At 37.0% G+C, this 17,948-nt stretch overlaps 1 protein-coding gene across 1 annotated transcript in view; it reads left to right on the forward strand.

The window, feature by feature from the left end:
- Positions 1-273: 273 nt before the first annotated feature.
- The window catches only part of LOC104279160 (DNA annealing helicase and endonuclease ZRANB3-like), a gene marked incomplete at its 3' end in the record, with an annotated part of 30,989 nt that continues 13,314 nt past the window's right edge, over positions 274-17,948 (forward strand). The window contains exons 1-3 of the mRNA XM_009876351.1: positions 274-425; positions 13,188-13,206; positions 15,536-15,714. Of these exons, the coding sequence (XP_009874653.1) occupies positions 274-425; positions 13,188-13,206; positions 15,536-15,714 (350 nt within the window). The remainder of the gene's footprint in view (positions 426-13,187; positions 13,207-15,535; positions 15,715-17,948) is intronic.

Here is a 17,948-nt window from a genome sequence, read left to right on the forward strand (position 1 = left end):
TTCTTAAATAATGATTTCATAACATTGAGCATGCTGACCTCTTCATACTGGAATGGGTGGAATATTTTATTGATACTGAGACGGTGGGCTCTTCCTCCATCACCTGCATTATTTTATGCTTTCTAGGGAGAGTTCTCAAGCTTTGAGAGAAGTTGTGCAGATATTGAATATTTCAAGGTGGATTACTATTGTCCCATGAAGCTTTATTCTGTATTGCAAACCTGTCTTTTGACTAAGACATCTTCTTTTGGTTTTGTTTCCCTTAGGTTCAACATGGCTAGTACATTCCAGGAAACACCTACACTTAAAGCTTCTTATTTAGAAAATGTTGATGCGAAGCTGTCCTTTCTACCTGAAAGACTGAGAAAGAATCTGCTTCCTTTTCAGGAGAAAGGCATCCTCTTTGCACTTCAGAGAAGCGGCAGGTAAAATCCTTAGTGTATCATATGCTAAAAATTTAGGTAAATGTAAATTAATTTTTACAAAGGCCATGCAATACCAGCAGCTCTTAGGTGAGTTATGTTATAGAAATCGTTTTTTAAACTACACAGTAACGTGGTTTAAAGTGAGAGGTTGTTTTCTTTTTTTTTTTTTTCCCCGGAGGATGAAGTAATGCATTATGTGAAAGAGAATTGCAGTATCAAAGATCTTCTCATGTAAGAGGAGGTTGGTATCAGTAGGACCATCCTTTTTGTCATGTTAATAGAGAATTCTTAAAATAAGTTAATTCACATTTGTTTCTTTAGTTCTTAATGGTGTGGTAGAGCTGTTAAGAGAATGACTAAGAGATCTTGATGCATCTGTGTGGTATTCTATTTTAAACTTGGTACAATTCTGACATGTAATCAGGGTGTTCTGGAGCTCACTGAGCTGCAACAGCAGAGCAGAAGAAGCCCTGCAGAGTGCTCAGTTAGCAAGTGCAGCAACTGATAGACTAGATGGTCAACAATTAAGTACCTGATACACTGGAAAAATAGTTTATGCAGCAGAAGCTGGAAATATTTTGCTGAGTAAAAGCCTGTTACTCAATTAGATGGGCAGAGAAGAAGGAAAGGAAATCTTATTTCCAAATTTATAAATTTTAGAAAATTTAGGCAATTGCCACCTAAAGCCATGAAACTAGTGTATGTTCTTTTGGAAAGTAATGACATTCTAGAGGTCTGTCACAAAATGAAATTATTTTAGGTTAAGTTTTAAAGAAGGATGTAGTTAGTATCTGATCAGTTCATCATCTTGCTAAGGACAACAGGCCTCAGGTCTAGGGGTGTTGTTTGCAAACGTCTGTGGTTTTTTGCAGGAGAAGACAAAGATGTATCTCTTTAGAAATGAAAAATTGGAAAGAAAGTGTTCATCATCAGTTCTCACAATTAGATGAAACTTTTGATCCATTAAAATTGCCTCAAGTTTTTAGCTTTAATTCTATTTATTTGGCCAAAAACCTTTGACAGTTGTAACATTGCTGCTTTCAGGGAATGAAGCAAGCCATCTATTTTTTGCTGCCAGACTAGGTAACAGAGTAGAAAGATGAGCTCAGCTGTTAATGTGCAAGCCTAAGATTTCAAAAGCTCTATGCTGTGTTGGAATTAACTTCTTTGTGACCACTGGTCATATCAGGCACTTTCCTGCTGCACGGTGTAACTGTGAGAATGAGTGCATAAGTTTTCATGGATCCCTAGGACTCTGATAGAATAGACAGCAAAGTCTATATTGAAGTTGAACTTAATAAATGCAAAGCCCTTGGCTACCATATCGGTTGATCGGATTCTAACATGGGGACGTGAGGTTTATATAGCATGCAATTGAGGTGCATTTATATATACAAATTGTGAATGACAGAAGACTTTAATTGTGTATAGTTTCTTTCATGTAGGCTTACAGATGTATTTGAAAGTAGCATAATGTTTTGCAGACCATTATGCAATGTAGAGGTTCCTCAGGAAGCAGCTTCACTGTAGGGTAGATAGGTAGATTTTAAACCAATATTTCTTTCTTCTTGTTTGAGAAGTAACAATTGCCTGCAATATCAAAATAGGCTTGGAATACCTAGACTAAGGACTCGCTGTCAAGAAGGGAACTATGTTATTTTCCTTAGGGTTATGGGCTTTATATTGTTTTCTTATCTTGAAACTCTTCACTGACAAAAGGCTGTTGAATAATACAGTACAGGTAGTTTTACTGCGGCATGTGTATGAAAGTATTTTCATCGTGACTGCAAGAATTCTTATTCCTTGGCATAGCAAATTCTGTATGTTAGCCGAGTCAAACTGAGGAATTGTGTTTGTGCTCTCAGCTAGACTCCATATAAAGTAAAATGTATTATGTCAAACTTTCCTGAGGAGTATTTTTGTAAATCTGTCCCTTGCTCAGGCAGATCTAATTTTCTTTCTGTCTCAAAGCAGAGAACAAGAGCCTCTGCTGCTTGTGGCTGAATTTTCTTATTAGTTTGTCAGCCCTGGGCTCATCCAAGTTTTTCCCTTTTGTGTACTCTGTAATGATTTAAGCCTTCTTTTAGTATTCCCAGTGGTATATTTTAGTAAGGGCTCATACTTTTCCATAAAACTGTCTTTTCTAGTTTTAAAAATAAATAAACGTAGGACTTGAAGTAAGCAATATGTGCATCTTGGCTCTTCTTCTTCTCTCCCTGAGGCTATGCACTCCCTTTACAGTCATCGCTTCATCCATGCTTCACTGTAGTGACAGGAGACTGTTGTAGAAAAAGTGCTCTGTTGGCTGAAGAAGTTCAGTTAACATTATCTTAGGTTAGACAAGCACTCAGCATGATAAGGGACTTACTATTAGAACAAATGCATTTCTTGCATGGGAAGGGCTGAGAGTAAGTTATTTGTTCCCTTGTCTTTTCCTGGAGCGTAAAATAAATATGCTGTTGTGATTTGTGCTTTTGATTCATTGGTAAATGAATTAATTAGTAAATGAATCAAAGGCTTTTTCAGTAGATGCTCCGAAGACTAATAGACTGCCTGACACTTTTCTAGGAAGTAATAGTTCTACAGCCAGCAATACAGTGTCTTGTTCAACATATGCTAAGATACCTTTTAGCTCACAGGCATACCTTAAAGGTAAATAACCCCATGGCTGCTTATTCCTTACTAGAATTATTCTTCAGAATTACACTTAGGAAGAGGCATCTAGTGATGGAAACCATGTTTGGTCTTTATAACCTCAATCATTAATGCACAGGAAAAAATTTGCATGCTAGAAAGTAAAATTCCTTTCACTTCTTTTTTAGTCATGTCTAGGAGTATTTCTATGAATGTTTCATTTTTATTTTAATTTGTACTTGGTGACTCGCAGCACCAAGTGCCATCAACAAGTGTCTCTGTTATTTGTAGATATTCATATCAGAGAGAATTGGGAATAAAACTAATTAGATCTTTTTAATGTGATTTCTGTCTCTAGTCTCAGTAGATTGTGGTAGATAGTCTGAAAGATATATTTGAAAATAGGCATAAGTCTCTTGATAGAGTAAGAAGGAAGTCTTCTTTTATTCCAACAAATTCAGCAACTCATCTTAGATAGATGAAATTCTATAATTCTATGATAAATCTATGATAATTCTATGATAAATCTGAGTCCTTAAACCTTGCATGATAACAGATGAGCAAATGTTTCCAGAAAACAAAGCTGAAAAATAATCTGAGGGGAAAAAAGAGTGGAATGGCTATTTAATGAATATGTAGAGGATCAAACAGTTAATTTAATGTTTCGTCAATTAAATATGGAGTAGCTCTGAGAGTACCGTGTTCTTAAAGAAAGATTTCTTTTTTTGAAGGCATTGGTTTGTAATGTTTCAGAGTACATTTCACGTCTGAGAAGTGCCAAATGAGGGAGAGAAAGATGATTAAATGAAGATACTATCTCACAGAAAGAGGTTCAGATGCAGGAAGTATGAATGAGAGACTGAGCCAAGTTCTGCAGAGCTTTCATGGCCAGGGAGGCTTGTTTAGAAGTGATGCTGGAGGAACTGGGAAGCAATTCAAATGAAACAAAAAATGCATTGTCAATAAGTGAATGTAAAATTTCATTCATGAGAGGAACTGTGGGATTTAAAAAAAAAAAAAATTAAGAGCAGAAGAAAGCAATGGTAGTAATCTGAGAAATTACCTAGGCTTAAATGTGGACTTTTAGCAGCAGAAATAGAGAAGCAAATGCAGATTTTCAGAAACGCAGGGCACAAATTGTTAGAATGGAAGAAAATAATCAAGTGAGATAAAGACTACAGGTGTAGGTAATTGTTGTCAATGGTGATGGAGAGAGGGGAGATGAGTCTGGTGCTAGCAATGTGCACTGAAAGTTTGCAGCTGGAGAATTCACAATTAAAAATTGGTGTATTCAGCTATAAGCATCAGGGAGAGGGCAGAATGGAAGTGATCAGTTTTGAGTATGTGAAGAGTTGTTTTAATGTAAGTGAGAAAAAGTAAAGTCTTAAACAAGTATAAGTCAAATTCTGACTGACTTGAAGTTGGTAGGAGAGGAAAAACACAGTCGTAAGAGAAGACTACTCCAAAGGTAGCTGGATAAATAATTCAAACCCACGTGCTTTATGATGTCTTTGTATTATGTTCAAGGGGGAACAAGTCAGAGTAGGGGAGAGAGATTAGAGTAGAAAAGATCAGCAGAATTGCTTAGTTCAGAGATATATGTCAGAAAAGAAGCGAGGTATTCTGTCAGCAGTCAGCATGGATGGTTGGTTCTGAAGTATTTGGAAGGTACGAAAGTATTTTGAAGTATTGATGTGGAGAAGGAACCAAGTGTAAGAGAGAACTAAATACTTCTTTTGAGGGCTTGTGTTACTGGAGGGAAAAGACATTAAATCTGGGAATTATTGAAAATGGAGGGACTGGTGATGAGACATTTTTTCTAGGTAATTCTTTTCCCTATTGCTTGATTCCTAAAGGAGGAAGACATGAAGAGAGTAGGTCTTCTGCAGTCCTTGCAGTGCAGATTGCTGGGGGGTGAGGGTCACCTGGGGAACCAGAGTGTCTTGGAAAAAAGTAGTAAGCACCTAAATTTTATTGAAAGTCATTAGGCTACATATTAAGGAAGAGCTACTGTTGATCACAGGTATTTCAGTTTTGCAAGTTAATACCAAGGTTTTGTAGCCTAGATTGTCAGTAGTTGTAGTTAGTTGATGTTATTCCAACTGTTCTGATTAACTGAAGTCACTTTTTCTTGCATTGAGTCAGCTGGTGGACCAATTTGTCCCTGAAGCCAGTGACTGAATAGGGAAAAAAAAAGGGAAATCACTATTAGATATCCTCTTGACTAGAATTTTTATCAGTTATTCTAAAAACCTGTTGAAGTGTCTGAGCTTACCCGTCAACTTGACCACTTTGATATGTGCTATTCCACACATCTTTGTTAAAATTAAAATTCTAGAATATGTTGGCAAACATGCTCTCATAGCTTTCAAATCTTAATAAAACATTTTAGATGGTTTTTTTTTTCAGTTACATGTTGAGGTGTTTGAGAAAAACATAAGACAGTACAACCATTCTCCTCCGCACTCCTTTAGAGAATCATGATGACTGCAGATGTGGCAGTTGAGTGCATCTTGCATTAGGTTGAGGGTTGTTTTTTTATTATTTTGATTTTTAAAGAATACCTAGTGTAGTTCAAGAGCAAGGGTATACTGTAGCTTAAATCTTCTGGGGCCTATTTTTGTTGAAACAACCTTGATTATTTCTGCAAGGAAGTCAGTTCTCTTTGTTCTAGTTTTAGGACTGTGTGCTGTGATTACTGACACACAAATGTAATGGTTGCTTGCACAGCTTTATATAAAAAATGTACTAAGTTCAGATTCCTTAAATAACCCTTGGTTAAGATGTTAGTGCTAAAGTGTTGGCTTGTGAGTAGGAGGTAAATTATATGTTGTAGCGTTATATAAAACTGACTCACATGAGTAGGTGAGAATCCCAAGAATATCAGGACACCCACACTAGTGAAAGAAAGATGCAAGCTTCCTCTGTACAACATGTTCCGAGGACTGCATTAACAAAAACAGCTTTAATTTATTTGAGTAGTAACAAAATTTTTCAATGTTTCAAGAAATGATGTGCTACTGCTTTGACTGTTTGTCTTGGAAAATGCATTTAAAAGTGAAGGAGTTTGTTCTGAAAATGTATCTGCAGTTCTATTTTCTCTGGATAAAGAGCTGTTGAAAATTAATCAAGAAGTTAAATTATCCCCATGAGGAATGAATGGATGCATTGGATTGCTATACCCCTTAGCTTTTAATCCTCCATGTAAGGAAGCAGAGCTGTCTAGTTTAGAGAGGATATTATTGCAAAGTAGTTACAGAAAACCTCTAGCACTGTCTATATGGCTTAGGATCCTTGGTTGTATAGACCTCGGATATATGCCAATGTGTTGTTAATCAGTTTCCTTGCAAGAGCAAAGTTCAAAATGAGATTCTTTCTCTGCAAAGATACCTTGCTGAAGTAGCCATAATTAATGTAAGAAACTTTAGCTGTATTGTTTGCTTAGTTAATATTGCTAACATTTCGAAAAGGGTGACCTGAAGTAACCCAAACACACAGAAATAGAAATTATTTTTCATTTGAAATTTTTTTCCTTCCCTGAAACTCATTTTATGAAACTGTTTTAATATTAACTTCTTTGTGATGCAGACTGTTCTCCTGTGGCTATGTAACATATGCCACATGAGCTTAGCCTCAGTTTCCTTCTGCTTCTCCAATTAATTCATCTGCATAAAATCTTAAAGATCTGCTTCTCCTTCTGCTTTGCAAAGTCGATTCCAATCTTCTTGACATCAACACAACCAGGAGCTCTTTCTGTGCTCTTTGAGGTTTGCAAAATTATGCTTTCTATTCTTCTAGGGACAGAACTTTCATGACCAGAACTTTCAGAGAGCTGTTTTGGGTTCCTGTCTTAGTTCCTTTGCCTGATTTTTTGCTAACTTCTGGTTTCTCTCCAAGGTTTGTTGTAGTAAGAAGCTGCAAGTGCATATTTGCTGGTTCTTGATACCTTTACAGGTATGTTGGTGCATGCTATCTTGTGAATATTTGGTTCTAGGTTTCTGACTTTTCCAGCTTTGCAAGGTCACGGGTTCCATTCCCGTTTGGTCCCCATGTGTTGCCTGATCTAGCTGAGAGGTGTCCCTGCCCACGACAGGGAGGTTGGATTAGATGATCTCTAAGGTCCCTTCCAGCCTAGGCCATTCTGTGATTCTATGACTTCCCTTTGTGGAAATCATGTTGGTTCTTCTCAAGCTTTGTGTGTTCCCTTACATTACGTGACTCTTTACATTTAGCAGAAAGCATCCAACGTGATGATGGGTTTTGTGTATAACCTCAAGTGGTTGCATTTACTCTATTTTTTTTTTTTTATGGATTTTGTACTTATGTGTGCCTGAGGTAAACCAAAACAGCAGACCTCTTTCTCTCTTCTCTGCTTGCATATGCACTTACCAGGATACGTTCTCATGCAAAGCTTCCTGTTTTGCTCTTTGTATTGCATTTTAATGGAAAATGTAGTTTTATTTTGAAGTGAATACATCTTGAGATGAAAGGGTTGTATAATCCTAGTGAAAACCAGGCTACGTGGTTCCCTTATCTTTATGAAAGCTACTACTGTGTCTGAAGCCCATTGCTAACCCTACAACTGCAAAACGGTTATGAATTGCAGGAAGATTATAGCAGCATGTGCATAGCATCTCAGTGAGATTCTGATATTTTCTGTCAGGAAAAAGTAGCAGAAGTCTTTGATAAATGGACAAAGATTCAAATGCTAGCACAGGATTCATTGCGAAGAAGGGAAACATTTAAAAATGAAATTGGAATTTGCCACTGACTGTGGTGCTTTCTGCATGGACGGACTTTGCTTCTAAGTGTAACTGAGATATCTAAAATGATTTTTTCCCATTTGTGAAACTTTTGACCATGTGGGCTGAGCTTATAACAGGATATGAAACTGCGTATCATAGCTCTGATTTATATTCTTGGATAGAGCTATTATTAAGGTGTCATATGAACAGATGGGATATGAATGATGAAGCTCAAATTGGGTAACTACCAGTTGAGAGGAAATGACTAATTGAACTTCAGAGTACAAGAAGTCTGTCTTCTTACAGTCAAAATATGTGAAACAAAAATACATATTTGTCCCTTCAGTGTAGCTGAAGATCTGTTTTTTCTGCTTTGACAGCATGGAACCTTTATGTTCATGTTGGCAGCTTGCCTGACTGCAATAATATAGAACATACTGAAGTTTGTTTTAAATAGAGACTGCCTATTTTTAAGGTTATGTAAAGCAAAATGTGAAGTATTGCTTTTTAACAGCTTAAGGCAACTATTAGATATAAGTTCTGTGTGATCTGGGCTACAGTGATGAGGAAGTTCTTTACATTCCAAGTCTAATTGTCATAATTATAAACTGGAAACCCTTGTTGATTTCTCTCTCAGTAATATAAGCTATATTTCATTGTGCTAGAGTCTAATACAAAAAATTTGGACTTCTCGTATTTTGTAACTACATTAAGCAGGCATCTTGAAGGTTCTTATACTAGAACTGTGAAAGCTACAGAGGATGAATGCTCTAAAGTGCATTAAGTCATAAAATAATTTGAATATGCTCAATTTTCATTTGCATTAGTTTTACTAGTTTCTACCTGTATCATAAACTCATTTTATGTGTTATTTCAAAACTTTTATCAAGTGTAAGTGTCAATAATGGTTATTAATTGGCATAAATCATCAATTCTAAAACTGTAGCACTTGACGAATTTGAGAAGGAGCAGTGTGGGTCAAAGCAGTGATTCATGTTGCTAACTGTATCGTAAGAGAGGACTTAACACATTCGGATACTCAAAAACCAGTTTTGTGCACCTGATTCCTATCAATATGTGATGTGTCTGCTCGAATGATTAAATGACTAAAAAATGTATGGGTTGCAAGTATAGGAAGAAAATCCAGACTACATATGACAAAGCTATTTCATCACTAGGTGGGAGCTGAGAGTGGATACTTAACTAAATGTCAAAATATCACTATAGATACATAATTTTAAAGTATTTCTGTGCAATCTCTGTTTGTGTGGGTACTGCAGAAACAAGAAAGACAAAACTGTGTTGGTCTTACCACGATTACCTTTTAAGAGTGGTTATGTTATGGATAAAATTATGGCAGTTTCTTTGTACTTCCATTTGTTTACCAGCAACAAAATGATGAGTTCCTATAGACATTTAAAAGCCAGCAGCTATTGCTGCTATGTAAGAAGTGTTACTTCAGATATACTAAGTGAAAGTTAATAGAAATGAAAACAGAAGATACTCTATAGCAGCAAAGATTCTATGAGCACAGTCTGAAAATAAGAACAGAAAGAAAACCAGAACAACTTCTTGTTCTTGGGCAGATACTCATGTCATCAAAGTTTAACTGGCTATAGTTCACTCTAATGAAAAAAATCGTATTTGATGGAAAAAACTTCTGTTCCTGTGGTTGACAGTTTTAAGGTTTTTTTTAATTTATTTTAATTGCTATTCAGCTTCTAGTTGTCAGAGCAATTTGGAAGTCACTCTGAATTTCTTCATTTTAGCTTGTTATCCTGAAAAAAAGAACGACGGTCCAAACAGTTCACATATGCCAGTGAACAGTGCAACAGAATTTATGTATTCTCACTTTGATTTCTGTGTGTCTGAAGTGGCATAATTAACATTTAATTATTTATGCAATTCTACTAAAATATAAGTTGATACGCTGAGAAATACTGTATTTGTCAGCACAAGTTGGCGAGGAACATTTGTATTCCTGTCCTCTTTACCACATTTCCGTACTACCAGATGCTACCTGGATGCAATATACTCTTGGTTATTGCTATATTTATACATTTGCTCTCATATCCTTATATTAAATACACTATATTGTTGAAGAAAGTATTTGATTTATTCTTGAGATGCCTCTGCTCTGTAGCTAATTGCTAGTCTTACTCCTTTTCTGCATTTGTGTAAGAAGTTTAAAAAACCCTGCAACACTAAGTTGTTGTGCATTCCAATTGATTTCGGGCCTCAAACTGTTTTTAAAAACCATGATTAAAGTATTGAAAGCAGTTGGCATTTGGAAGAATCTGCAGAAGAAAGACTTATTTTGTAAATCTTGATTCAAGCAATTAACAATGAGAATGAACAAAAAAATTAATTGGTCTTTGAGACAAAAAAAAAGGACATTATTTTAAAATTAGAATTGTGTATTAGTTGTCTGCAAATCAATATATTTGACCAGCTGCAAATCACAGCCATTAAGGCCCCACAATCATGAGTTGCCACTAAAAGTAATTCCTTCCCTTTTTTTCCTTTTGTAAATCTATGCAGATTTGGGGAGTTTCTGTTAGTGTTTTCTTCTTTTGTTTTCATCACTCCATCCTTAACAACTTGTCAGGGAAAGTGGTTACAAAGGTATTCCAAATAGATGGTTTGTAACTTATTAAAAAAAGTTATATAAGATATATTTTGAATTCTTTCCTTATGTTAGTTGAAAGAAGCTGATGAAACATTGAAATTTACACTGGCAGAGGAGTAAGCAAATGACAGTATACCATGTTTCTCAGAATATCAAACATTTGTCTTGCACATCATATCTGGAAAGTGCCAGTGTACACTTTCTGTTGAGATTTCGATTTTGACAACAGAAATGTCCATTCTGGCCCCAGGGCAAGATGCGTGTTGTTAGACATAGTGACAACTCTGAGGTGATGGTGCTACTGCAAGTGTTAATCATTAGTGTAAAGGGGCTGGATTTTGTGCAGAAAAGACTTCTGTTGTGGCTTTGGGTAGCTACAGTAACTTGAGAGTACCTACCACTAAAAAAGCTGTTCTGTATTACTTTAAAAGATTTGTGTTATCAAAATACAGAATGCTTATATCTCGGTGCTTTAAATTTTATTATAGGCATGGAGACTTGGAAGATCTTTTCGATTTTTTCACAGAAGGAGCACTTGAGTTGCCTGGTGTAGTGGGTGCATCTCTAGTTATGTTGCATAGGAGTAGGTGAAGATTCTCTTTCCTTAGAAGGTGCAGTGGCTGGGAACAGACTGAAGAAAAGTTCATCCAGAACAATTCATCAAGACTAGTTTGCATGTGTGACTGAAAGCTGTGGGGGATAGTGCACAAGGCAGAAGGATCCTTGAGTCAGGGGGAAAACAAGCAGAGTAGTCTGTGAAGTTTATTCCCTTCCAGAACCTGAAGTATTTCATCATTTCTGAGACTTGAGATTTTTTCTGTTAGCAAACATTTACACATCCTCAAGCAAAGTGCTGGACTGCATAGAGCTGTCAGTCTATTGCTGTCAGTTCAGCCAACTGCACTCACTGCTGTATTGCTCAATCAATGGTTTGACTAAGCCCGCACCATGATACCACCTGGTGGGAGTTACTCTTCTACTTTGCCTTTTATGACAATTTAGAAAATTATACAACGCTTTAAAAACATCCCAGATCACTTAGTAGCTGGAAAATTCATCTAATTGCCCGTTATTTAACTGCAGCCCAAGCAGGTATTGCTATCAAACTGACAGTTATTACAAAGTTGCAGAAATACACGCTTTTTGCCTGTTTCAGATCTTGCTTGGAATTCTGGTCGGAAGATACTTAGTAAATCTGCGTCTTCATGCAGTCCAGGGGTTCTACTGTAAGACTTAAAAGGAAGAAGGTTATCTCCTTGCCTCTTTATTATCTTCACATGTTTTGCTTGGGCTCATGCCTTCCTCTAAATTTGTTAGTGCATATGAATTTAAAGTACGTATTTTGTCTACTAATTACTACAGGTATAACAAGCTTTTGTAATTCTTCAGATTGTGCTTCTGAATTGGATAGGCTTGTTCGTTAGGGTTTGGTAGGTTTTGCTTGTTTTGTTGGGTTTTTTTCCAACTTGGAAAAATTTGTAAAGTAGTGAAGGCAAGTCTGTGAAATAGCTGAGAGCTGAGTGAGCCGGTAGCACGAGTGAGCCACCAGAAGGCCAACGGCATCCTGGCCTGGGTCAGGAATGATGTCGTCAGCAGGAGCAAGGAGGTGATCATGCCCCTGTACTCGGCTTTGGTGAGGCCTCACCTCGAGAGCTGTGTCCAGTTTTGGGGCCCTCGCTACAAGAGGGACATTGAGGTGCTGGAGAGGGTAGTGAGGAGGGTTACCAAGCCAGTGAAGCGTTTGGAGCATGTGTCGCATGAGGAATGACTGGCGGATCTGGGGCTGTTTAGCCTGGAGAAGAGGAGACTGAGGAGAGACCTTATCGCTCTTTACAACCCCTGAAAGGGGTTGGTCTGTTCTCCTTACTGGTGAGTGACAGGACAAGGGGAAATGGCCTTAATTTGCGCCAAGGGAGGTTCAGGTTGGATATTAGAGAGAATTTCTTTACTGAGAGGGTTGTCAGGCATTGGAACAGGCTGCCCAGGGAGGTGGTTGAGTTGAGGTGTTGAAGAAACAGGTAGATGTTGTGCTGAGGGACATGGCTTAGTGGTGTTGAGAGGGCTAGGACGAAGGTTGGACTCAATGATCTTCAAGGTCTTTTCCAGCCGAAACTGCTCTATGATTCTGTGATTCTGTTCTATGAAAATGTAAATACGCTGGACAGAATTTACTTGTTTCAACTGGAAACTTGGAGTTGTCATTGTCTTTACATGGAGTAGCATTAACTAAGTGGCCTCAAAGTGGCAAAAAATCAAATTTATTTCTTAATACTTTAGCTGGTACAGTTGATGGAGGAGAGGGAGTTTCTGTTTCTATTTCATAACAAATGTGACAGCTCTGGGAAGCAGCGTTTTTAAATCAGCCTGACATATTAATCATGAAGGAGCAAAACCATCACTGTTTCTGAAAGACAAAAAATAAATAAATGGGATTCATTACTTGCTTTTGAAAATGTCTCTTGAGATTACAATTCATATAGCACTAGACCAAAGCAGCAATTCAATTTTGCAAAGTGAGCTCTTCAGTAATGCTAACAAATTGAATGTATGGTTTTAGAATAATTGGCATACTTACTTTCAAATTCATACTAAATTTAGGGGTTTTAGTTGGTACCTGTAGGAATGAAGGTACCTTTCATAGATTCAGTAAATGCATAACTTTAATTGTAGTAAACGATTCACAAGTATTGATTTATTGGTTATATTTACCATGAATTTCTGCTTTTTCTCCTTCTCTTCTTGTGTCTTGTTTAGGTGTATGATTGCTGATGAGGTAAGTGATGTTCCTGTTCCTCTAACACCATTTTTCTTGGTTCAATGTACCTCATGCAGATGTGATTTTTTTGAGAGATGTGGGCAGAAAGGTTGGTAAGGAATGAGGCATAATTCCTGTGATATTCGGCAGGTATTCTGAAAATATCTAAGTGGGAGAGAAAAAAATGAACCTAACATAAACTTAAAAGTCTTTGAGAAAACTTAGGTTACTTTGAATTGTATTTAGGCAGCTTAAATCTCCTGTTTTGTTAAATCTTTAAAATATTATTTTGTTTTGTTTTTCAAAATATATTTTTTAGCACTTTATAATTGCATAGCTAGCTATTTTTAATGGCTTAGGAGAAATTCCTGGCTCAGAGATGGGTTTTGAACACATATACCTTCCAAAGATGAATTTTCTTAAATGCACTGATCAAGTAATAATAGTGGAATTCATTTTTCCCATACATTTGAAAATTTGTATTTTATTCCCTATTAGAGAAATTTGAGTTCCATCATTTCTTCCCACAGATAAAACGTTTTTGTGATAGACTATAATGTTCTTGATGTGTTCTCAGTATAAAATCTTACTAAAAAGTAGTATTTGGGGATTTATATAGATTTCCAATTCTAATTTGGGTTTTCTTGAAACACTGAGGGGGAGAAGGAGAAAAAGAAAGAAGAATGGATTACTGGGATTAAAGCATCTCCTCCTAGTATAAAAATCTCATTGGAGCTGGATATAAACTATCCTGACATAAAATGTGAAATTTCTGAAAACTCTAGAGAATATAGAAGTGTTCAGGGGAGGACAAAAAAGGAAGTTCGGGGAAAAATCGAAGTATCAGCAGGAGCTATGTGTTTATTAAACCAAACTTGCTCATTTCCTTCCTTGAATGAGAAAGTAAGCTGTGTATAATTACGTTAGCAATAAAAAGTGCTACAAGATGTATTTGTTGTGAACTAAATGTATATTTTGTAATGACAACAAATCTGGCACTGGAGGAAGTATTGTGCAGTGGTGTGTATCTTGTGCTTGTTGACACACTTCTAAAACAAAAAGAAAATGGTGGTAAAACAAAACATCAGTATTGTGAGCTTGTATACAAAGAGAACTTATGTATTAAAACTAGAGGTCACATAATTAGTTTATATATACCTGGTTTTTTATACTTGAATTTGTTTTTAGCTGGCTCAAGCATTACTGGGGACACAAGGCGGGGCTTGCAGGAAAATTTTAATGAGAACTTGGCAGTTCTTAATGAAAACTCAGTAGCACAGTAGTTCTCAGATTATTTTTCTTTGTAGTAATAATAGAAATATTCATTATGTTTTCTTCTATACCTGGGAAATCTCCTTGGCATATCATTACATCAGTCCATTTAAACTCAGTACTAAGGATATAAGTAGGTTGTTCTTTTAAGCCTGTACCATGAGTAGTGAGATAACAGCAACCAACTCAGATATTCACTGAACTCTTGTGGAGAACCTGAACAGAATATTTTAAGGCCGGTTGCTGCTTTAGTGCTTAAGAGGAATCTGGAACAGTCTCTTGCCATATGAACAAGCAGAGAAAGCAGCTGCATTCTGTGATAAAGTTTTGTGTGGGTGTTTTTTTTATATTTAAACAAACCTCCAAATTCTGGATCTTTGTATTCATCTGTTGCTGTTGACATTCATAACTCGTTGGGTAGGAGCATTCCTACCTCAGCAATATGAAACATGTACTTTCCTGTTAAATATATATCTGTGTATTGTATCTTTACCCTTCACCTTGTTTGTAAATCTGAATTCTCTACTGGGTGGGCTTCCTCTTCTCTGTTATAGAATAAAGAGGAATTATTAGCTGTGGCGAATGAAAGTCGTTTCTTTTCATTGACCTGCTGGCTTAAAAGCAGAATTCTTCATATAGATCTTCCTTTGTTCTTCAGTCGACTGTGCAACCTGGGACTAAGTTGTTATGTTAAGAAGACATCCCATATTATTCATTCCTTTGCATAGTCTTTTTAAAATGATTTTCATAGCTTAACAGGTTAAAGAGTTAATAGTCTACCATAATAAGGCCCTGAACAGAAAACCTTCTGAAATGAATGGAAATGTTTCTTTTAGCTTTAATAAGCTGGCCAGATGTAACCTGTATTAAGCCATTTAAAGAGAAGCATCTTCCTTCATAAAAGATAATCTGTGGTAATAAATTGACAATGAAATAGGTACTATGTAACTAACTCTTTGGCTTCGTTTCCCTTATCTGGTTGTGTCTTTACAAAATGTTTTTGGCTCTTCTGAATCGAATATACTTTCCAAGCAGAGACTTCTATTTTTGTTTTTTTTTTCTTTTCTTTTCCCAGATGGGGCTAGGTAAAACAATTCAAGCAATTGCCATTTCCTATTACTATAAAAATGAATGGCCTCTCTTAATTGTAGTGCCTTCATCTCTGAGATACCCTTGGGTTGATGAGATGGAGAAGTGGATTCCAGAACTCTCTCCAGATGATATTAGCATCATTCAGAACAAAACTGATACCGGGTGAGTAAAGGTCATTATTTTTCTATAGAAAGGCTTGTTCGACCCACCCTGCTCTAGCAGGACCACCTAGAACCAATTGTCCAGGTCTGTGTCCAGGTGTTGACAACATCTCCAAGGATAGAGACCCCACAGCCTCACTGCGCAACATGTTCCAGCACCCAACCACTCCTGCGGTGAAAAAACCAAATAGTTTCCTGATGTGCAGAGGGAACCTCCTGTGTTTAAGTTCGTGCCCATTGCCTCTGGTCCTGTCACTGAGCCTTCTCAGGGCTAGGCTAAACAGTCCCAGTCAGCCTTTCCTCACAGGAGAGGTACTCCAGTCCCTTAATCATCTTCATGGCCCTTTGTTATGCTCTTTCCAGTACATCCATGTCCGTCATGTACTGAGGAGCCCACAGCTGCACCCAGCACTCCTGGCGTGGCCTCACCAGTGCTGAGTACAGCGGAAGGATCACCTCCCTCGACCTGCTGGCAATACTTTGCCCAACACAGCTCAGGATACCCTTCACCATCTTGGCTGTGAGGGCACACTACTGGCTCGTGTTCAACTCGGTGTCCACCAGCACCCCCAGGTCCTTTTCTGCCAGCTGCTTTCCTGCTGGTGGCCCCAGCATATATTGGTGCACAGGGCTGTTCCTCCCCAGGAGCAGGGTTGTGCGCTTCTCCTTGATGGAGCTTCATGACACTCCTGTCAGCCTATTTCTCCAGCCTGCCAAGGTCCCTCTGAATGGCAGCATGACCCTCTGGTGTGTCAGCGACTCCTCCCAGTTTTGTGTTATTATATTATGGTAGTTATTCATCTCCTTTGAAATGGAGAGGTCTGGTTTTTGCAAAGCAGGAAGTGCATATCTGCTGGAAATTAGATTACCTCACTGTGTCTTAAATTGAACATGCACAGTTATTTTACAACTCTGATAGATTAGCTTGTATTCCTTAGCTTCTGTAAAACGTTTTGGACAAATTTTTGGAAAACGTCTAGTATACGTTACAAAATGAGGAAATAATTACTCTTAAAGGTCTATTTAGGGCACCAAGAAAATTCATAAGTTATAATAAATATTCTCCAAGTATCTGAAAAGGTCATAATGACCTGTTTTCTATCTTTAGGCTTAATGACATGAATTTATCAAAGAGAGGCTATAAGTCTTATGTGTTATTAGAATAACTCTCCATACTACACTGAGTTACAAGGATATTTTTTAGTCTGCTTTACTGTAAATGACTGGGTTGATTTCATGCTAATATCTAAGTGTTGTTCTAAAGCTTCTGCATAGGGGAGACTGATCTTCACATATTCCGGGGAGTACCATCAGAAAGTGACTTGACTGCCAAGATGTGCAGATGAGACAGTAGCTTGGAACCTTCCTCATGGAAGCTAGAGAAATCCAACTGAAAATGCATTTTAAAAGCTTAATCAAGGGGTAGTTGTCACTGGTGGTTGAAATTTGAGTTAATCAGTGGAATATGGGAACTAAAATAGAATCCAATGAGCTTTATTATTTTTTTAAGCTATTTAGCTAAAATTTACACAAACTTAATGCTTATGGTTTTGAATGCAGAAAGGAGAAATCCGGAGTAAAGGAACAAAATTAAATGGTGAATGGAATTCTGTTCCTTTTGTCTTTTAAGATTTTTAAAAAGAATAGACCTCAATCATTATCACTTACTTTTATTCAACAGCAAGGGACGAGGAATGCTTGGGTTTCTGCTTGTTTAACTCCCAGGAGGCTTCTTAGCTGTAAATGAGGTAGATGCTGAACTAATTGATATTTTAACATTAAAAAAGTGTTTTATGCATTGGCAAGAAAATGCAAATGCAGAAATACAGCCGCCAAACTTAGTTTAGCATTTTGTTCAATTTTGCTTCCATATGTTCAGCTTTGATTTCTCTCAGTTCAATACTTTCCTTTTCTTCAAAAATTCAGCAATGAAATTTAATGCTTTAATGTTGTTTGTTTAATTTCTTAAACAGTTTAAAATATTACAAGAGCCTAAATTGATGCCTAAGTATTTCTAGCTAAATTTGGAATTATATGTTGCTTGAATAAATTGGTTTTACTAAGAATATATAATTTTATTTGCAATTATTTTTCGTTATCCACGCTTCAGGGTGGGGGGGAAATTCTTCTTTTCCCAGCTGCTACATTTATCTATACAGTAACAGCCAGAATCTGTAGTGCACTGACCAACCAGTGCTCTAAGTAACTGCCTCTTTCATACTCAGAAGCAGGAAT

Source organism: Apaloderma vittatum, unplaced genomic scaffold, assembly GCF_000703405.1.
Source record: "Apaloderma vittatum isolate BGI_N311 unplaced genomic scaffold, ASM70340v1 scaffold11659, whole genome shotgun sequence".
NCBI lineage: Eukaryota > Metazoa > Chordata > Aves > Trogoniformes > Trogonidae > Apaloderma > Apaloderma vittatum.